The 23,906-nt window shown below is 32.8% G+C and overlaps 1 protein-coding gene across 2 annotated transcripts in view; it reads right to left on the bottom strand.

The window, feature by feature from the left end:
- LOC106693955 (TBC1 domain family member 30-like) overlaps nucleotides 1-23,906 on the bottom strand; it is a 526,797-nt gene that overhangs the window by 448,905 nt on the left and 53,986 nt on the right. For both annotated transcript variants that reach the window (XM_053741241.1, XM_053741239.1), the window contains exons 2-3: nucleotides 22,288-22,415; nucleotides 22,072-22,197 (exon numbers count right to left, since the gene is read on the bottom strand). In XM_053741241.1, the coding sequence (XP_053597216.1) occupies nucleotides 22,072-22,197; nucleotides 22,288-22,415 (254 nt within the window). The remainder of the gene's footprint in view (nucleotides 1-22,071; nucleotides 22,198-22,287; nucleotides 22,416-23,906) is intronic.

Consider the following 23,906-nt stretch of genomic DNA (forward strand, 5'->3'; position numbering starts at 1 on the left):
CCAATGGATCGAGCTAGTAAATGAGAACACCTGGCTGTTTTCTACTTTTCGGACGGAATATTCGAAAATTAGTTGCGAGGGAAAACTTCCTCACATCATTAAATTAGAAGGTGCCGGATTGTTAAGGCTTCCTCCCAATTGCAGAGCTGAAAATAATCATGTTACTCTTTTAAGCTTAGGGGATAACAGTTTCGAATTGACCGGGCAAGGCGCAAAGAAAGACTTTAGTATTGATTCAAAATATCCAAAATTCCATCAATTACCTATGGATAAAGAATTTTTCGAGTACTCTTAGCCATTATTGATGCTATCTCAGTCTTCTACAGGCGGTAGCCTCGAACCAATAGAAACGCAGCTTAAAGAAATAAAGTTTCAAGTATGCAAACGGTATATCTCTACATATAATGGTATAAATTAGTATTAGTTTCTTCTCATTCATTATTCTTACGGTAATAATAGTCCTATGCTATAAGTTTAGAGCGTACACTAAAGTAACAAAGTTTAGATTAGTATAAAGGAAAAAAAACGGGTCGGTACTCACGTAGATGGTAATAAGTTTTGTCAAACGGTTCAAATTATAGCATCAGCAATAGAAGAAGGCGCAGAAATTATAAAACTCAAAGCGGCCGCGAGAGAAAACATGTCACCTCCCGGGTCCCAAACGGTATGTTTGCAAATAGAGGAATCTGGATTCTAACACTCTTGAATCCCGATTTGAGTCGCAGTTATAGAGAATTTCTCCGTTTTCCCAAAAGGAAATTATACTTCAAAACTATAACCTAAACTATAAACATAATTAACATTACCTAAAATTCCTTTCACAGAGTTCCAGGTATAGTACGTTTGAAATCCAAATTGTAACTTCTAATCAAATATAGAGTTTTGTAATTTATAAAAATCGGAGAAGCTCTCTCCGTTCCTTGAAAAGGATTTAAAAATTCTATGTAAGAAAATTTTCTTTCGGAAATTGGTAGTAATAAATGCAAACAGGGTTTAAACAAGGAGAATCTTATCCTTTTCTTTATATGAAAATTCAAATTTTGTTGTATTCATTGTGTTCAGTCACGAGCTTGACTAATTTGAATCAAGCTTCGTGCATTTCCGCTAAGTCCGGGAGTTGCCGAACTCGCTACTGACTGAAGGTCAGAATAGTGCCAGGTCACTCGCTATTTGGGCCCGGTGCATACAATTTCTAATTCAGGACCGTGTTAAGACTTCCTGAGAACCCGCTACAAGCTGGCTAATCACATAATTCGTTTTATATTGGTCAGCCAATGAGAGAGTTCGCTATCAACTGCTACCTGTTGGCGCGCTTTTAAGCTAATGGGAAAATTCGTTATATACAGCAAGGCTGCCACGTCGATAAAAAGCTTCTCGACAACTCAACGACGCTACCATCTTTGACTTTCTACAACGTGCTTTGCTACTTGCAACCTCGTGCTCTTGAAACCGCTTCGCTTATTAATTCTTGTGTGATATTAACTCAACCCACTACGCTAATGTCTCTCTTTATTTAGTCAGTATACTAAAGCTGCTATTTACCGAGAGTAAATTAATTAATTGTGATTCATAATTATATTATAAATAATTGCCGCTTAGATAATCGCTTTGACCACGTGTCAATTATATACGTAAATCTTATCACTAAAGTTGCATTCGCTATCACGTGTCTGTTTTGTCGCATTCGCTATTAATTATAATTTCTTACAATTTAAGGTATAAATAAGTATAAATAAATCTCTCATTTATTTATTGATAAGAACTGTGTTATTTTTAATTGTTTATTTCCTCACGCCTAAACGAGATCCATTTTAGTTTATCAGCTCACTTTATACATTGGTATTAATTTGCGAATAGTATAAAAAGAGATATTTTTGTTTTCCAATATATACCAAGAGAAAAGGATTTGACCTTGTCCGACAACGGACTAAGCTTGAGGAAACTCTAAGTCGCACGAGAACGTACCCAGTAGACCCTGATGACGGATTCATAGATCGTTACCATAACATCACGGTAAGGGAGCGTACCCCTCGACACCTGCCGGAAGTATATTTCTCCAATAACAGACTGGTTCTCGATCTACTGGTCTACGGATTACCCAGGAAAACCTGCAAAAGGATGCTGTTATCATCCCTGCAGCTCCAGCCAGAGGAATTTCCGAAATTGAACATCTTCTCCAAAAGTAAAGACCAAGTTCTGGGGTGGCTCAAGGTCAGGTCAGTGGCGAAATCTTTGGACCTGCAAATTCAATCGCGAGAGAGGATGATTCAGATCGACAACAGTTATATTTGCATTGTCCCATTCAAGAAACGAGCCTCGGGGCCTCGAATTCCTCTACTAGCGCCGACGATCCAAAAAGTGTGTGAGAGCTTGAACTCGTATTGTTGGGAAGCGATCGCGAAGTATCTCGGCATTGAAGATCTCTGCGCCTTGGCTCAGTGTACTTGACGCTTACGAGAGTTCGCTCCGGAAGAAATGAGGGTTTTTAGTCTAAATAACAGCAATATAAATAAGGTGTTCCGTCTTCATAATGTACTCATCGTCGACGACCTCCTAGCATTATTTCCGGCGGTACCCTTGACCCGTCTAGAGCTACAGTCCAGAAAAGATAGGTATCTGGCTTCGCCGGGTGCCACCTCTAACCTCATCCGGCATAAAGCGGGTATTGCATTGATCCATATAAACCTTACCGGAGCTCTTATTTCATCAGGAATTATTGAGTACGCGGCGGAAAACCTTGATAGATTGAAATCATTGATCATAGGAAGATCGCAGGGATATTTGGAGACTGCCTTGTTGCAAGCATTTAAACGGCTCACCAAGTTGAGACACTTCGAGGTGGTCGGCAACACGTTTTTCACTGGACGTTCTTTGGACCAGGCGGCAACTCACATCAGCAGTCTCGAGTTAGAGGGATGCTTCTTTCTAAATAAAGATCATCTAATCGAATTTATCAAGGATAATCAAAAACGAGAACTTATCCATCAAGAACTGCGACCGATCCAGGATAAGATACGAGGAGCCCCTCAATATGTTTGTATTAATTGACGCGATCAGCTCTTTTGGACTGGAAGAACTCTGTTCCAAGTGGGCTAAGTACCAAGACGACATTTGGACCTTCGACCTCAATAAAATCCAGCTAAACGAGACTCCAACCGCGGTGGAGATCTCTTTGGGGCCGAATCAACTAGTCTCCAACTTGATATCGTGTTTCCTTCCCATGGATCCGCAGCTCGAGCATCTTACAATCTCTGAATCGAGGCTTGATTCAGTCGGTTTTTCCATTGATCAGGGATCTAGACTTAAAACTTTAACTATTCTCAGACTCAGGAAGCATATTGGGAGATTTCATCACAGTATTAACATAAGAGTGGAGAAGCTGAAAGTAACGAGAATCGTTTGTAAACAACAGGATTCCTGATCATGTCAAGCCAAGCAACAAGCCTTTTAGCATTACTCTAGAACCAGTTTAGACGATAATAGTAGATACATAAGAATAGTCATGGATGCATTTTTCTATAACCGGAGTAGTTAGTAATTAAAACCCTTAATTGTATTTATCTTTGTAAAATTATTTCGTTTCTCTAGCGACAACAAAGGTACGTCCAAATAAGTGTGTAAAATATAAAGATAGGGTTCGTAAATATAAATCATAATAAACATACAATAAAAAAAAATAAAAATCGGTCCATCAGTTGACCCTGCGGGCAGCCCTAAAACTTCTCGCTGTTTTCGACATCCTTGAGCTCGAAAACATTATTGTGGATACATTTTCGAGCTCGAAAATGCTATAGTATGCCATTGTTTTCGGAAAAAACCATTTTCTAGCATTTCTTTCTTCCACGATATCTTACGAACGAATTAACCGATTGAGATGGCCGAGGCGGCAGTCGACGCGTATTATTGAGTTCTAGAGCTGATCGAGTGAGTTACTTTAAAGATAATCGAAAAAAAATCGTTTTTCAACATTTCTTTCTCGATCGATTTCTCTTGAATAAATAAACCGATTGAGATGGCTGAGGCAGCAATCGAGGAGTTTTACTGACTTATTGTGCTGAATAGATTTTAAAATTCAAATTATTTGATTTTATTTAGTTCTAAGTTAATTATCGTAATTATATATTTGAATTTGAATCGTTACGCGGGCATTCCGCCATTTCGCCGATGAGACGGCAGTCCGTGCACGCTGCTCGCGCATGCGCGAAGGGTATGAAAGAGCACATGTGTGATTTAATTTTATTTTTATAATTTATGATTTGAAACAAACGCGTGACTTTTGTTTATTTTAAGTATATATTTATAATCTTGAATTAGTTGGGATGCATAATCCAGCGTTATATTATGCCCCAACAATTGTCAACATATTACTTTGTTTAAACTTGTCATCCAACTGATGACGTCAAGTGATGTTTATTATTTGGGCTATTATTATTTAATTATCCGATACGAAAGATATAGATAAACAGATCATATATTTAATTAATTAATTATGTATCATTCAGATGTTTGAGGATTTAAGTTTTATATTTTATATTTTTAATTTAAGTGAGGCCCAGGGCTGACAAATGTAATTATAATAGAAATTAAGGGCGACGGTGGTGCCATGTGTGCGACGACCAACAGGTGGAGGTTTAGATAATTAATTCAGAAAGATACGGATAAGCATTGTGTACGGACGTAATTTTTTTTGTCACTAACCAATAAAGTTTTCTTTTGAAAATGAGTTAAGTTTACCGGGTGAATTAATTCGAATAATAGTTATTATTATTCCATTATTATAATATTTATTATTATTTTGCTGATTCTCGCTGCTTTTGAGTAAGTACTTTGTATTTCTGTTCGCTGGATAATATTTTTCATTTGGTAACCTCCCCCGGTAGTTGTTGGTCGCCGCGGAGAAAATTATTTATTTGTAGTTATTATTTATTTATTGAATGATACATGAGAGAATTGTTATTAATTATCATTAAATATTATTTCGTATGTGGGTGAAAATATTTGGTAATTAAATATATATATTAGGTGTACAAAAAAGTTATACCCGTTTTTCAAAGATGGAGTTATCTTATAACGTTCTCCTCTATTTCGCGCGTCCCACGGCGGAGTGTAGTTGGCGCTCAATAGCCGTTATGGCTCTCCGTTGGCCGGAAACTGAAAATAAAATAAGCCCAGAACCAAATATCCCACCTGGAGATGTCCTGAATCTCCCTGGACTGGCTACTCCGCTCAAGCTGGGTTAGAAATCCTAATTGGGCGCCAGTTCATGTGCCCCACGAACAACAAAAACAAATCAACTCAAAATAACGCAACGGAGAAAATGAAAATGAAAATAAAATAAAATGACAGGATAGCGATTTCAGATTTAGGAAAAAGGATAGCAAGAAAGATGGCAGTAATTAAAATAATAACATTAGATAACTACCGGGTTGATGACCACTTGCTTTAATTATCCGTTAATTACTTAAATAATCAGTCAATATATATAACGCATACTCACATAAATAATGTTCAAAAATAATAATAAATCACTTACAAAAGAAAATAATAACAAAATGGTATGCGCATATACGCTTACTTCCAATAATAATAATATTGCATAAACAATAACTGGGTTGAACAAAATATATATATTGGTGAATAGATAATAATTCACTCGCACATGAACCACAATAGTAAAATAATTAGTAACGCAAATAATAAAATAATTGTTATTAACTTAACTCAAGAATAAATAAATATGATGAGAACTCAAAATACTAAGAATTAATACCTCAAATTAATAATACTTTTTAGCCAATATTCGAATAAATAATAATTGATAATACAATTCCAGAATAATTAATACGTTAAATACTAATTATTTTAAACAATCTTCCGCTGAGTAATAATTAATAATTTTAATCAAATCAATGATGATTTGTAAATAGTACTCATTAACTAATAATTTCTAACGCATATTATTAGTAATTGATTCGCAAATTATTATCAATAATTAATTCAGATAGATAATATTTCATAAATTATATCAATAATCATTCATAAATAATAATCAAAAGATTAAGAATTTATAACTCAAACAAAACCTTAATACTCAGCGCTGTGTAATGTATACGTATATACATATATCAGACTGTCGAGGCCCAGTAGCATCTAATGGTAATCACGTGGCATAAAATAATAATAATAATAAAAATATTTCTGCACAAAAAATATTCGCTATTTAAATAAATAATCGTGATTAAATGTTTATCATCCCCTGGGCTCGATTATTACTAATTTTATTCGTATGCTTGCAATCACAACGTAATAATACCCACAAAAATACTTTATCAAATACGTAATATTCCTACGCTTGCAAATGGCCACCAACGCGGGAATGCAAAGCTACACGCCAATGAATTTACCAAAGGTACTTACAGTCGTCGTTGTAGTACAATCGGCGAACAGGCTCCATCGTCAGTGTCAATATTAATGTAAATCAAATCAGCTCAATTGACAAGGGATATATGTATATATATCAAAGCGAAATCGCTTAACAAAATTTAGAACGCAACAGCACACCCTGCTCGTACAAAAGATTATCCACGTCTGACCATGGCAGCACGTGATTTTCATGCCGGCACCTCGACCGGCCATTTTTTATACATGCATCTCAGTTTAACCCATCGGAGTAATATCTCTGTCGCATGTTACTTTCAAATACTACCAACGCTGACGTACACGATGTCAATTGTGTAGCTTTGCCAATTCCCAGCGTCAAATGCCCAATTACTTTGTATATTACTAATTAACAGTAATTTAAATGGATAAACCCATTAATAGTGCATGTAAAATAGTTATAAATTTCAGTGATAATTTAATAAATTTGTTGCTGACAACTGTTGCGTCGCCGCGCATGCGCCGACCACCCACAATAATTGCAAGCATATAAATAACATACATAATTACCTTCCAGCCTCATAAATTATGCTTGTAGACTTAATATAATCAGTAATTTTTGCTGATTTCAGTGCAGTTTTCACCTAAACAATTAATTAAGCACAAACAATACAATAATAAATCAAAATGTCAAGCATAAACAAAATTATCATAAAATTAATAAGTATAGAGATGTGTGAGCAGCGTGTGCTGCCATCTGTTGCTCACTGACCTGATGTGAGACTGCCACGATATTTAAATATCGTGACAATCTAACAGCTATTTATAGGTTAGCTATGAATACGTATATGTACATGCACAGCTGTTTGTACTCTTTAAATTCATCAAACTTTTAATATATTTATCTTCGATATATATATTTTTTTATTAAGTTAAAAATGGAAGTAAGTAATGAGCATATCCGCCATTGTCTTTTATATGAATTTCATCAAGGAAAAAGTGCTGCTGAAGCTCAAAGAATAATCTGTGCATCTTATGGTGACAGTGTTATTGATGACAGTACTTGTCGAAGATGGTTTCGGAAATTCACAAACGGAGATTTCAATTTAAATGATAAACCACGCTCTGGAAGACCTTCAACAATCAGTGACGAGAAATTGGAAGAATTACTGAATCAAGATTCTGCACAAACACAACAAGAATTTGCGAAAAAGTTAAACGTTACTCAACAAGCTATTTCTGAAAAATTACATGCTTTAGGTAAGATTCAAAAAGAAGGAAAATGGGTACCTCATGAATTAACTCCAGAACAACGAGAGAGACGAGTTGACACCTGCCTGTCGTTGCTTTCACGACATAAAAAAAAAAGTTTTTTGTGGAAACTTGTAACAGGGGACGAAAAGTGGGTTTACTATGAGAATCCTAAACGTCGAAAACATTGGGTAGACCCAGGACAACCAACGACATCAACACCAAAACGTAGTGTTTTTGGGAAAAAAATATTGCTTTGTATTTGGTGGGATGAGTGGGACGTGCTATATTATGAGTTACTCAAACCAGGAGAAACCGTTACTGGAGAACGCTACAGTTGTCAATTAAAAAAATTAGCAGATGAAATCAACAGTAAAAGACGATTTGCGGGACAAAAACCTCGACCAGTGATACTGCAGCATGATAACGCCAGGCCTCATAGAAGTTCAATCGTCCACCACACTATAAATGATTTACAGTGGGAAGTTTTACCGCACCCGGCGTATTCACCAGACCTTGCACCGTGTGATTTTCACCTATTCCGTTCATTGCAAAATTACTTGGCTGACAAACACTTACAAAATGTAAATGAAATGCAAAAAACAATAGATGATTTCATTTCGACAAAAGATCAAGCCTTTTATCGCCGTGGGATCCATCAGTTGCCTGAGCGTTGGCAAAGGGTAGTAGATGCTGATGGTGGTTATTTTGATTAAAATTTGTATTTTATTTAAAATTTTTAAATATATTTTTTTTTGACAAAAAACGGGTAGAACTTTTTTGTACACCTAATATATATATATTGATAAAGCGTACGCAACGTCGTAAAACGTTGCCGGTACACACTTATATATATATATATATATATATATATATATATATATATATATATATATATATATATATATTAGTAGTGTATATGGCTATACAGCACACGCAGTACTTATAAATTCCTCAAGCACTGATGTCAGCACTCGGATGAAAAATTCCCGAGTTAATATAATTATTATCGTTCTATTTTATTTAGAAAATCTGTATAATATTATCAATTATTATTTACGTTTATTATTATTTAACATAATTACATAGCATTATGTTATTTTATTTTGATTATATGTACCCCAGCGGTAAAAATTATTAACGAGAAGTTTATGCTAAAATTATTATTTAACTTTATATGTTATACACTTATAAATTGGTAATACCGAGGAATTTATCCTTTTGAGTGTGAGTGAGGAAAAATTCCGTGTCTTTCTCTCTCTCAAGCGTGTTGAGAGATAAAATAAAGTAAAATCATAATTATTATTCCTTTTTATTGTCTGGAAAAATTTAAGTAAAATAATAGGTTTCTTTTATTAAATAATAAAATTAACAGTGTTAATTAAATTAAATTATATTTCTTTTGGGTTGAATTTATATAATGTTATTATTTTTTTTTATAACCATCGAGTGTCATTATTGTGGTTAATTTAACAAAAACTAATTATTGTAAAATACTATTAATTATATTGTCTATTGTTTAAAATTAAAATACGGAAACCAACAGCTGTCGGGGAAAATTTAGTATTTATTTTCCTGGATCTTTTTCCTACTGCTTATTTCATTTTTCTTATATTACTTATTATTTGTAATATAATTATTTATTATATATTTACTATTTTTCTTTTTCTTACTATTATTCATTTTATTTTATTTTTCTCAATTGTTTGTCCTCTTTGTCGTGAATCACTTGCTCGGATTTTCCCTCGTAGATTTTCCCCCTGAAATGAATTTTGTCCATTTTAGGATAAACGGTCTGGCGCCTGCGTGCACTAACCCAGCCTGAGGAGCTGGTCCAGGCACTCCAAGAGTTTAATATTTATTATTTTATTATTATTTATTATTATTATTTTAACACGTGGGTGACCGCATACGGTTTACCGGTTGATCCGCGTCTCCGTCGCGGAAATTAATTACGGTTTACGTTATAAGCATACACTGAGTTTGCTTTTGAAATCAAAATTTTAAAGGAATTTCGGGTCCGGTTCTAGTAGGGAGTTTCGAATCGCTCAACCCTCCGAACTTTCATCCTCGACCCCCTTTCCAAATGAAACTTTACCTCGTTATTAACGGGCATAAGTCCGGTCTATACCAAACCTAGGGAGAATGTTACAGCCAGATAACTGCATACCCAAATCCAATCTTCAGATTAATTAATTCGCAAGGGAAAATGGATCAATACCTACGAATCTGGCATGGGATAGTAGGAAACTCGGACTTAGCATTTGAAAGGAACAGCAAAGAAAGAATCCAAATCTACACGGATGGATCCTGCTTTGCAAATACAGCAACAGAATCTGCTACAGGACTGGGAGTCTACTTTGGACCGAATCATCCTCTACATTTGTCCGTTCCTTGCACAAATAGAAATGCTTACAGCGGAGCAGAACTGGAAGCAATCTTGCAAGCAATACAAATCATTAAACAACTCAACCTTATCAACATCGATATTCATACAGATTCGGAATTTTTATGCAACAGCTTAAATTTGTGGTACGAGCATTGGAGAGGGAGAAACTGGCTAGCATCGACAGGTAACCAGTCACGTATAAGGAGGAAATTGTTTACATAAAACAGCTGATAACAAATCGGGATATCAGTATCTTCCACGTTCCAAGTCATCCAGAAGTTTTTGGAAATGAGCAAGCAGACCAACTGGCTCGCGAAGGTGCAAGGAAATCCAGTGCAATCCATCCGGGTTCGGAAGTCGATAAGCAGTCGTCCATCAACTGATAAGATCAAAAGAGTTGTGAACCCCTTAGATCTCGAGGGAAAAGTGTTAAGTCCGACTTTGGAAAAAAAAAATTTTAATTTTATGCATATATACATCAACGTCAAGTTTCCTTGGTCTCTCATTCTTTCGATCTTCTTCATTTCCCCACCTAATTCTTTTAAGTTAGTCTGATGCGTGGTACATCCACAATTAGCATTGACGTATATTGAATTGTGTCAACGGGACATCTCGTGTAATGTAATTCACTAAAAAGAACCCCCTACCTAGGATCGGACCCCATCGTTGCAGCGTCTTAAGAAAAGAATTAAGAATCACTCTACCAAGTATAGGCTTGCATTTTGGTCATAACTGATTTCGAGGTTTTCAGTGAAGAGTCAATTCTTAGGTACAGCGGTATCTTTACATTCATTTTTAATTGATTAATTATCGCTATTAAACAAATAGAATTATTAAACATAAAAAGAAAATAAAAGTTAATAATACATGTTCTAATTAAATTTTAGTTTCTAGTGTAATTGCTAAATAAATAAATAGTATTGTGTAGTTAAACGCATATTTGTGTAGTGGGTAAATAAAAAGAAAACAAAAAGAAATATTTTATAATAAAAAAAAAACGTGTTAGTGTTCTTGATTATTTCGGAAGCGTTTACCTTATGTAATTCTTAGAAAATATCAGATAGTTTAAGTGCGTATGTGTATCGGTTTTATAAACAAAACGAAATTAAACAAAATAAAAACCAAAATTTGAACAAAGGGAAATTTTCTCCGTTTTCCATTTAGGAAAAAAAATTCAAATTTTTGAAACTCAAATAAGTAAAAAAAAAGAAGAAAGTTGATAAAGTGTAGAGAGAAGGAGAAGTTCGCCAGGTCATACCCGCCAAGATCATGGGGACTTCCGGATTTAAAGACGCAGGACTTCCGAATCACAGGCTGCTCCATTTAGGGCAGTGAGAAAAGGGGAAATACGAAACTCAATTGATATCAGTGAAGTAGTAAGTCTTAATTTCAATTTTCTGGAATATCTATCTTCTATATAATCAGTTTTCACGGCCATCCCGGGGAAAGTTCTGCTAAGTTGATAAAATTACTTGATTTAATTATCTATGTTTATTTATGAAATACCCTATAAACACATATCAGTTCAAAGAAGAGAGAATGAGAGAGTAAGACTTGCAATCGAAACGAGTCCCAAATACAAATAAATAATCAATTGAGTATTCTTGCTCAATTGAAAAATACATTAGTTAATCCGGATGTCTTCCAAACGCGTTACATTAATAACTATTAAAAGTTTGAATAAAAATTAAAATTTCCATACATAACAATACTACAGTATTTTCTTTATTGTTAAATAGATATTTGAAATTATTTGTTGATCAATAAAAATTGCAAATCTGCTGATAATTTACATGAATTTGAAGTGATGTAACTTGGACCTCTCTCCATTAACCTACACACTGAGTTACACCATGGCATACCGTAACTATGTTTTTAGTTTTCCAGTCTCTATTTTGTTTTTGCTCATAAGTTCTGAGCATTTTAGTTTAGTTTTAGCTTTGCGTGGTTTTGGTAATAATTCCACAGATAAAAAATTATCCAGTTTTTAGCTATACATAGTGTTCGAGATAATTCCCCAGATCAAAAATGATCTAAATCATGATTTACTGGTTTGGAGAACCCAGTGATAAAAATTACCTGGCTCCTTGTTAGTATTGAGACTGGAGGCTAAAGATAGAGAACGAAGTTGTAACACAGAAATTAGCCTATAATTTTTGTTCGTTATAATATAGATATTGTAACATGATGAAAAATTCGACATCAACTCGTAGCTTGCAATTATTTGAAATAATAAATTGTTACCCGATGAGCAAATTCTTGTGACACCTAGAATAACAAATTTTGACTTTGACCAAGCAATCGATACACCGCACGGATTGAAATGAGGAATCCGGCTGAGACATCGCACTAAACAGCCACGTTTTTGTATTTTTAAACACATCGACCCCGACCAAACGAACAATTCTCGATTTCGACTATTGAACAACGCGATTTACGATTTTACGACGAATCCAAGTGTGATCAACAAATAATTATTCACGAACAATAATTTTAAATGACAATAACCACCTTCGTGAACAACTTGAAACCTCGACGTGGAACTGAACAAAGTGTACAACCGATTTTTTATTAAACAAGTAAACTGCTTTTGAGTGATGATAATTAATGAAATAATTGATTGCGAGTAATAATGGTATGAAAGTGGAATTTAACGCGTTACCGGAATGAAATATTACTTTATATTTTATTTTCATTCGAGCAATTCTAAGAATTACGGATTATCTGTGTCTTATTCTTACGGCAGTAGAGTCTTCCTATGTGCAATGCTCTTATGTCACTCTTCAAGTATTCCGTTAATATACATGTCGTATGTATGTGTGTGAAAGATAAAATAAGTTTATTTTATTACGTCAACTGACAGTTTTCTTCGAGTAACGAACTGACTGTGTGTTTCGATTAAGTACGACTTCTGCGAGCAATTTTTTTTTGTTTATATTGAGTCAAGCCGAAACCAGCAAACTATAGTTTGTTTTGTAACCGATAGTTTTTATTCGTAATACCGATCAATTAGTTTGTTTATTAATACACAACTAATTATTTTGTGCTTAATTATGATCAATCTTTTATCGTAACCTTAAGTGCCTGACCTTTCCCCGATACGCCACCCTGAGCTGATTTTTGTTTATTGTTTATTAGTGATAATAAAATCACCTTGTGCCCAACTTAAAAAATTTTGAACAAGGTTGCTAAATAGTACGTGTACTTGGACTTCACTCCAGTAAATTTTCGGTGGTGGAAAAACCCGTTACAATATATGCATATACACATATATATACTTTTAAATGGATGGTATTTTTTAACTCTACTAGGTGTAATATGATATATAGTCGCAAAATTCTTTGATAATTTCATCATGAGACCCATTGCAATAGTCCGATTTCTACAGAAATCTACCTAATAATAATATTATTATGATACCCTCACAACTAAAAATTTATAGAAAAATAATTCTTGACAAATTAAAAACAATGCTAATAAAAATATCGATGTTTTCTTGTCGGTCGATGTAGATAGATTTAAGGGTTGTTCATTTCCTAATCTCGAGTTTTCGGAAAAATCCAAACAGATGTATCTTCTTTAACCTTTATAAATTTTGTTCGTTTTATATTTTTACTATAACACCAATGCCATTTTTCATTATTTTCCACCGGGAAAATAATGCTATTGACCCCATTCAAGTATTGAAACTGCAAGTATGCAAAACTTAGTATGTAAAACACCCCTTTCGAGCCTTAACTTTGACGAATGATTTCACCCCCTAGATATGTATTTCCGCCGATAAAAAAAATACGTGTCTCTTTGATTTCGACAGAGAATAACATACCTCAGTTATATTAAAATCGGCAGGGACACTTGGAAATGTTTTCTTGTCAGATCAGAGCTTGAATACATAAAATATCTCAGAAACGTTTCTAAAATGGTGTTGTTTCAATTATTTTGTTGATAATATTATTTAAAGTAAATTATGAATTGCATTACATTATGTAGTGATCGAGAGAGACCATAAAGACAAGAAATTAATATTACTTTGAACACCTTTAGTACATTATATTATGATTTATTCGGGAAAAATGACAAAATGTTATTTTTTAAACTGTTCGTCGTCAATATCTTTTGAACCTATCATACGATTTTGACGTTAGATGTGGAAATCAACGTGTTTTATTGCATTCTAGGACTAGTTAGATGTAAAATTGATCGAATGAGTCACTTCAAAGATAATTGAATAAAACCCATTTTACGATTTCTTTCTCGAATGATGTTTTTCAAACGAATAAACCGATTGAGATGAGTGAGGTGGCAATCGTCGCATTTTGAGGAGTCATAGGGCTGATCCGATTATTAATTTGATCAATAGAGTCGTCTTTAAAAAATTTTCAAAAGATTAACAAAGATTTTTTTGAACTTCCCGCTGAGATTAATCGGAGATTTTCGAAATGTTCGAAGTTATTGATTTCACCCAGATTCTTGAAAATCGAGTTTTCATCAGGTGTTGACGTTTTGAGGTTCTAAGAAACTATTTTGACTATTTTCAGAATGATGTCCCAGTGTCTGAATGTATGTGTGTGTATGGGTGTATGTGTGTGTATATGTACAAACTTTTTATAACTTTTTAATGAATTAACCGATTTAGGTGGTTCTTGCAGCAATTGAAGGAGCTTATAAACCAAAAAATAATCAGCTTCAAAGTGCAACAAACTGCGTCAATTGCCGCAAGAAACATTTCAATCGGTCAATTCTTTCGACAGAAATCGTTAAAGAGAGAAATCATAAAAGATGGTTTTTTTCGAATATCTGTGAAATTATTACTCAATCAATCAATTATAAAATCTAACTGGCTCTAGAACATGAAAAAATGCTTCAATGGCTGCCTCAATCATATCAATCGGTTAATCCGTTCGAGAAATATCGAGGAAGAAAGAAATTAAAAAAAACCGGTTTTTTGCGTATATCTTTGAAATGATGGAATCAATCATTTCCAAAATATGATCAGCTTTTGAACCAATAAAATACGCCTATTGCATTATTGAACATCAAAATTAATCCGTTAGTTCTAAAGATAGCGGTGACGAAACCCTTAAAAAGCAACATTTTATGGTAGTTTTTTCAGGTAAATCTTAATATAATGTACTAATAAAAGGTATTCAAAATCATACCTACTCTTTGCTTTTTTTGTCTCTTTCAAGAACCACATAATGTAACTCGTTCTTTAGTTTATGGAGGGGGAGGGGGGGGGGGGTAAGGTATTAAAACTTCTTTGCATTAGGTTTTTTTTTATTCTTTAAACTGAATGAATGGTATCTCAATAATATGGTATCAAAATTCCGATTCGATTGGAACAAAATTGACGAGGTTGTCAGTATTTTTATAGCTGTCGATTTTTATACTTACCCGGCCTGACGGCTTGGTAAGTGGCAGATGTTTCGCTCGCTATACAATACCTTATGCAACCTCCCAGTTTTATTCATCGAAATTTCAACGTAAATGCAAACGTTATACCTGTACTGCAAATTTAGTCAGTGTGAGGTAAGCCGATAAAATTTGTTTATAGATGTTTTATACTAGAATATTGAGTGTTCAAAATTTCAAAGCGTTTTTCCCACAACTCACGGTTTCAAAGTCCGGTGCCCATCATAACTTGAAAATGACTGCACCGATCCTTTTGACATTTTGAGCACTGCGTCTGTACATAATTTATGAGGTAACGCTGAAGAGTTTTTTTAAGATTTATTAATAATAATACATATTTCTTAACTTCCCGCTAAGAAAATTGCAAATTTAAAAAAATTCGGTAAGTTATTGGTTTCAGTCCGATTTTCGAAAATGGAATTTCTAAAAGATCTTGACGTTTTGAGGTTGTAGGAAGCTTACCTGTCTAATTTCACGATGATGTCCGAGTGTATGTATGTATATACGGACCTACGTACGTATGTAAATTACTATAACTTTTGAACGGATGAACCGATTTTGATCATCAAGGTGTCATTTGATGCGGCTTGCGTATATCTTGAAGCTGAAAAATTAAACTTCATTGGTAGGGCTTGTTCAGAGATATTCCAAAAATAGACTTTTTCCAAACATTTTTTTTTGCATAACTTTTTATGTTCTCGATGGATTGATTCCAAAATCAACTGGGCTCTAAAGCTTTATAAGCCGCGTCGAATGCCACCTCAAATATCAAAATCGGTCAATTTTTTCAAGAGAAACCGTTGTTGAAAGAATTAAAAAAAAAATTTTTTAGTATTTTGAAAATTTCTTAAAAACGACTCAATAAATCAATTTTAAATTCTGATCAGCTTTAGAACTCAATAATACGCGTCGAATATCACCTCGAACGTCTCAATTGGTTTATTCGTTCGAGAGATATCGATTGAGAAAAAATGGTAAAAACCGTTTTTTTTTTTCGAAAACAAAGGCATACAAAAAGTATTTTCGAGCTCAAAGAGCTCGAAAATGTATCTGCAACAATTTTTCGAACTCCAGGAACTCGAAATAGTCAAGAATCGAGAACTCAGGAAGTTTTGGGACTGGCCCACAGGGTCAACCGACAGACCGATTTTTAATAACAAATTAATTCAATTTTTTCGCTAGAAATCGTGTTTTCCCCTTAAGTGTTCCAAAAAAGTGAAAAATTCAAATTTTGAAAAACCCTACCAGCGTTACCTGGGGAAATCTATTATCTAATGAAAAAACTTTGAACCCTTGATTTCAGATGATCCAGCAGAAAGTTATGAGGGGCACCGCGATCCTCCATTTTTCTGAGGCGCGTCCAAGTAATTCATGTCATTGCCGTATTTTTAATATTTTTTTCCGAAAATTTCACAAAATATTCTTCGAACACCATACTTTAATGTACGACGGTTCAAATAAAGCGATTTTAACAGTGTCATTACAAAAAATTCTCAAAAAGATGTTGTTTTTTCGACCAATTAACCTTACCTCAAATGATATCATCAGCAACGAAATAGAATAAGGACCATTTTGAACGATTTTCTCGGATATTTTATATATTAGTGCTCTGATCTAAATTTGAATCATTTTATTGAACCTAATTGCAAATAAAAATTTAAAAAACGCTTGTTCATTGATTACTTTCTATTCACCAATTTTCGAACTTTAATATAAAATGTAACTAGTTTTTGCTTGAAAATCTCTTAAAAAAGAATTAGATAGAAATAAGATTTTGAGCTCGTCAAGATTGATGTATTCAAAATAATGTTTTCGAGCTCCTTGAGCTTAAAAATAGCGGGAAGTTTTAGGGCTAGCCCGTAAGGCCAACCGTTACCCATTTTTTTTTTTGTATTTTTTCTGTACTTTTGAGTCTATTCAATCTATCGATCTGAAATTTTTAGGTGGGTTAACGGGTAAAGAACTCTTCCGTTTGGCGTGAAAAACCATCTCGATCAGTTAAATTCCTTAAAAAAATGTGGAGAGTTTACATCTATACAAACACATATACCCACCCATGCACTCACACACACAGATAATAATCGGACATCATTGTGGAAATGGTTGGAAGAGCTTGTTAGGATCTCAGAACACCGGCCTCTTGTGAAAATTCAATTTTCGAAAATCGCAATGAAAACAATAACCTCCGAAATTTTTGAAAATTTACAATTTTTTTAGCGGGAAGTTTAAAATTCCACAATTAAAGAAACAAAACTCATTCTTCTCATTATTCTGCATAACTTGGGTCAATAACCCCGAAAAAACGATTCAATAGATCAATCTGGAACTTTAGAAGGTTATTAGGGGCACATTAAGCTGAATAAAAACGAAGCGACATTAGTATTTTCCTCGATATCCATTACCTAGCAGTTATCCATTACACAGCAATAATATAAATTCAATCAGTTTCATAAATTTACTAATAAATACAACAGTTAAGCTTCTGAGGAATCTATTAAAAGTAGAAGAACCAATGCAATAGCAAATCTTCATTTGATGAGTGGTAAGATAAGAAATTTCATTGGTCTAGACACAAATATAAGAATGAAAATTAAAGCTTATTCGAAGAGCTTTTAGATGAATTTTATATAAAGTCGATAAGTTATAATATTCAAAAAATACAGAAGAAAGAATAAGTAAAAATATGAATTTTTTACATTCTGAAAATTTTGGGGTGCTATAACTTCTAAACTTATCGACCGATTGAGCTCATTTTATATCTCGATCAAGGTAGACACTTACAGGATACGTATACCAAGTTTAAAAGCGAGTGATTTAAGACTGTGGTAATAATCAAAGTGACAACCTTAATAAAATTATTTTCTATTATATTTTGTAAATGTCTAAAACCATTTTTCTATCAGAAAAAGTGGTCAAATCAATGAGCTGCATAGTGAAAATTGAAGGCGAACGAGCGAGCTTTCAGATAGAACAAACAAAAATAAGCTATCTCTTTCCGTTTAAAAGTTACATCCGGTTGAATCGATGAACAATTTTTTTTTGAACATTTTATAAAATTTCAATTTACCATTTCTACTAAACTTATTGGCCGATTTGGCTCATCTTCGAACTCAGCCAAGGTAATCGTCCATCGAATAAATGTACTCAACCTAAGTTTCATTTAGATCAGTATAGAAATGTAGATGTTCTCGTTGGAGAACGGCGCGTTATATCGTATATATAAACTCTTGAACCAGATGTATTTTCTGACTCAGCTCGTCGAGCTGAGTTTAGATGTAGCAAAATTTTTCGAAAATTCCATCATGAGGACAAATACAATAGTTAGATTTCTATGAAATCTACTAAAAATGATAGGACACCTTTTTTACAGAGCGTTCAATTTCCTACAAGAATATGCATTAGTCTATTGGATCTATTTATTTGTTAACGAATTAAAAATACTCAAAGCTGAAAAAAAAATCGGTCTGTCGGTTGACCCTGTGGGCCAGCCCCAAAACTTCCCGCCTATTTCGAGCTCCTGGAGCTTGAAAGATTGTTGCAGATACATTTTCGATCTCTTCGAGCTTGAAAATACTTTTTGTATGCCTTTGTTTTCGAAAAAAAAACGTTTTTTACCATTTTTTTTCAATCGATATCTCTCGAACGAATAAACCAATTAAGACGTTCGAGGTGATATTCGACGCGTATTATTGAGTTCTAAAGCTGATCAGAATTTGAAATTGATTTATTGAGTCGTTTTTGAGAAATTTTCAAAATACTAAAAAATTTTTTTTTTAATTCTTTCGACAACGGTTTCTCTTGAAAAAATTGACCGATTTTGATATTTGAGGTGGCATTCGACGCGGCTTATAAAGCTTCAGAGCCCAGTTGATTTTGGAATCAATCCATCGAGAACATAAAAAGTTATGCGAAAAAAAAATGTTTAGAAAAAGTCTATTTTTGGAATATCTCTGAACAAGCCCTACCAATGAAGTTTAATTTTTCAGCTTCAAGATATTCGCAAGCCGCGTCGCATGACACCTTGATGATCAAAATCGGTTCATTCGTTCAAAAGTTATAGTAATTTACATACGTAGGTACGTCCATACATGCATACATACACTCGGACATCATCGTGAAATTAGTCAGGTAAGCTTCCTACAACCTCAAAACGTCAAGATCTCTTAGAAATTCCATTCTCGAAAATCGGACTGTAACCAATAACTTCCCGAATTTTTTTAAATTTGCAATTTTCTTAGCGGGAAGTTGAAAATTTTCCCGTGTTATTTAAATGGGAAAATCGAATTTTTCAATGAGCTAGGTCTGTAATCGACATAGAATTTTTTTTCTCGTGCGAAAATTTTTTTCTGTATTGAACTATGTTTTTTTTCCACATGCACAGGAAAAAAAATGTCGCTCCGAAATGATGCTTCCCAATGTATTCCAATAATTAAACAACCGAACGATGTCTAATTTCCATAAAATCTAAATTCTAAAGAACCTTTCTGATTGCCACAAGGATAAGATCAGTAGGTTCGCTACAAAGATAGCGATACAGACGCATACACACGCGCACGCGTGAAAACACTGATGCACTCAGCCATCACTCTGAAAATAGTTAGAATTGTCTACTAGGACCTGAAAACTTTTACGTCTGATAAAAACTCAATTATAAAAAATCGGTCTAATTATATTTGAAACAGTTAAGTATAGTTTCTTAACTCTTTATTGGAATATAACTGACTGTTATCCTTAACATGGAACTTTTTATTGACGTTTAACATTATTTATGATTGTAAATATGGTAAAGTACCCAGTACTTGAACACTTCTAAAAATGGGACCAGTAGTTGAACAGACTTTTAAAATTGTTATTGTACAAAATCCGTATATATATTATGAGTAATATGCGCATGCTATAATTATTTAATGGTACAGTAATTGATTTCTGTAAGTTGTTCCAATTATAAATAAAAAAAATTAAATATTTTTTAACTTTAAAGTTGACATGTCGAGAATAGCCGATAGATGCTATTTTTTGCATGAAAAAGATGCCTTACTGTAAGCTAAACAATCAGTAAAAAAAAAGACATATCATCATTTTAAGTAAACAAAATTGTACCACCCGAAGTAATAGTCTTTTCTAAATACTATATATTTTTTGCAAAGACATAAACTAAAGTTTTTATATTGAATTTTAGCGTCTAACTATACCTCCCAATGTTCAAAGCGGTACCCAAAACTTGAACAAGATGGTATTACATGTTTAAGTATTCGGTCCATGTAATTTTCATAGCAGCAGTAGGTGAACAGCGTGAAATGTATTCTAGTGCAATAACAAATAATTAAATTTAATTATTTATTTTTAAAAAAGATATACGAAAATAAACTATGAGTGATTCATCAACAATTAGTGTAATAATTAAAGTGATTTCGTGTGAAAACGTATCTATCTCATCAAAATAAATTTTTATTGTTTTCTAACCAAAAAAAGTTCACAACATATAGGTAAGATAAAAATTATGAATACATGGAAAGAAAATTATTGGGATGGTTCCCATAATTATGTGAAATTCTTTCCTATTCCAGTATAGGAATTACGAGCATAAATTATGAAAGCAGTTCCTATTATTATAGGAATGTTTCCCATAATTATAGAAATAGTTTCTATAATTATGGGAATGCTACCCATACCATTATAGGAATGGTCACTATAATTATAGGAATGGTTCCTATAACTTATAGGAAGACTTCCTATAATATTATGGGAATCATTCCCATAATATATAGGAGCTATTCCTATAAATTATACGATCAATTCCCATAAATTATAGTAACAATTCATATAACATTATAGGAATGGTTCCCATAATACAATTGGAATATTTCCTATATCATTATGGGAATCATTCCTATAATATTATGGGAATGGTTTCCATATTGGTATGGGAATTGTACCTAGACTAATATAGGGATGGTTCCCATAATGTATAGGAACCATCCCTATAATAGTATGGCTACAGTTCCTATACCAATATGGGAACTAATCCCATAATTCATAGGAACACTTCCCATAATTTTCTTTCCGTGTAACATTTATTTTTTAATAAAAAATAATCCGTTACAATTGGTAAAATTTACAATCAAGTTTGTTAAATATTAAAGAAATAAATTCATTAGTAATAAAAAATATAATTAAATAATTTAATACAAATATTTCTCATTTTTAAATGATCATATTAAGTATTCACAGTATTATTTTTAATATTATTTAATAATATGTTATAATTCTTTTGATATTTCAATAAAACGTTGAAAAATTTTAGTGTACCTGGTTGCCATATATTTTATTAGTTCAACTACTACTCCCGGAGTGTTCAACTACTGCGGCTTGTCAGAGTTGATTGTTCAACAACTACTCCTTTCATAGTCTATCTTAAAAACGTTAGCAAAATATAAATATTTAATTATCTGCGTTATTTTGTGCTTCAATCGATTCAAAATTATTTATATTTTCATGAAAATCACTAATTTGAACTAATAATTACAACTTTATATATTAAAAGTAAGGTCAAATACGTTTTACTTTGAAACCTGTTCAACTACTGGGTACTTTACTTTAGTATCATTCGATTAAGGATGTAATTTATTCTAAAGTCTTACCTTTACAATTTGTACACCAAGCTTTTCGTCATCTGGGCTTGTCCATTCATTAAAACAAAGTTTTTCAGCTTTTTTCCAATCGATTCCTCGCTGCTCTAAATGACGGTCTGCTAGTATCAACCATAACTAATGAATAGCGTTTATAATTATGATAAACGATTCGGACATTTAATTGAAATGTAAAATTACAAGATTAATTAATAACAAATACTATACTTTTTTACGAAATTCATGAGGTATTCCTTCTGATGATCTTGCCACCATTTTCATTGCATCAAGCCATTGCGCGAATCCATTGTCACTGGGTTGAGGTGCTATATTTATATCAACTTTCACATCTCCACCTATGTATAAACAAAACAAAAGTAACTCGCTTTAATTATGTGATGAAATCTAATTTGTAAAAATATTTTGGATATAATTATAAGATTTTCAAAAATAAACTTTTTAAAAAATTTTTACAAATTAATCAAGGCCTCACAGATACCGATTAATATATTTTGAGGTATCGAAAATTGATATTATTTGGATAATCTTTTCAAAAATTTTGATAACAATGCATCAAGACTCATGGCTCACAGATGATCCAAGCTTGGAATATTAGTTGAACTTGAAAGACTACAGATCCAAAGAGATGACGAAACACCGATAGTGTGATTTTAACAAATATTTTTGTATTTTAGGTAAATTTTTTTTAAATCTAGGTATTGGATTTGTCCTCATGATCAATTTTTCAAAGGATTTTGACATAACCTACGATAATTGGTTGAGTAGAGCTAAAAAATACCATGCGTTAAAGAGTTTATATATATATATATATATATATATATATATATATTAAGGTGATTCGTTTTGAACGACTATTTTTTTTCATTCCCACTTGAAAATATTGTTATAGACATTGAAAAAAAAAATTCCCTGCAAGTTTCAGCCCTTTATTTCAATTTAAAGTACTGTATATTTGATTTGGAAGATTTCCCATTTTAAATACGTGGGAATGTTGGGATTTTTTTTTAATTCTCTATAACTCAGCCGTATTTCAAGTTATCGGATCGCCGTTCGTGGCATTTTATAGGTAAATTAATACTCTTCAAAATTCCCCTGAATAATTTTACTCGGACTCTAATTTTTTTATCTGTATTGGTTCTAAAAATAAATTTTTTAATAATACTTTGGGGTTTCAGTTGATATTAACTAAATAAAGAAATTTTCAGAAAAGTGCAGATAACGTTTTTGTAGGCAATTTTATTTGCTACAAAAAAGGTCGTATCGGTTAAGTGCACTGTGAAAATTTTCTATGAATTTTTACTTTTCATGCGAACCATTTTTTACTATGGTACATATTACCGGCGGACTTTATGTACCGACTACTGAATTCTATAATAGCCCATAGTAATGTCAATTGTAAGCGAAGTTAGCTACAAAACATAGAATGAAGTAAAATGGACCATAGTAAAAAGAGTTGGAGCGCAAATTCAAAAATTTACCTATACTATACAAAAAAAATTGACACATCATTTATAAAAATAGAAAGTTTTAGGTGAAAAAGAGTTTTATGTTATCACAAAAAGTATAACTTTGCATCTGATATAATTCAAGATGTTATTCGAATTTCTTATTAAAATAATCGGTAACTTCTTATAGATTAATAATAAAAATAATCAAATTAACATTATTTTTTTTTTTCGTAATGGTTACAATAATTTTAATTTTTTTCAATACAGCATTTCAAGTTGTAATCAACTTCTCAGAAACTTACACTGTAATTCTATATTCTACTTTGAAAGGATTTTGTAATTATTTAAAACCATAGTATTTTACTTTCAATGTTTATT

Source organism: Microplitis demolitor, chromosome 1 (assembly GCF_026212275.2).
Source record: "Microplitis demolitor isolate Queensland-Clemson2020A chromosome 1, iyMicDemo2.1a, whole genome shotgun sequence".
Taxonomy (NCBI): Eukaryota; Metazoa; Arthropoda; class Insecta; order Hymenoptera; family Braconidae; genus Microplitis; species Microplitis demolitor.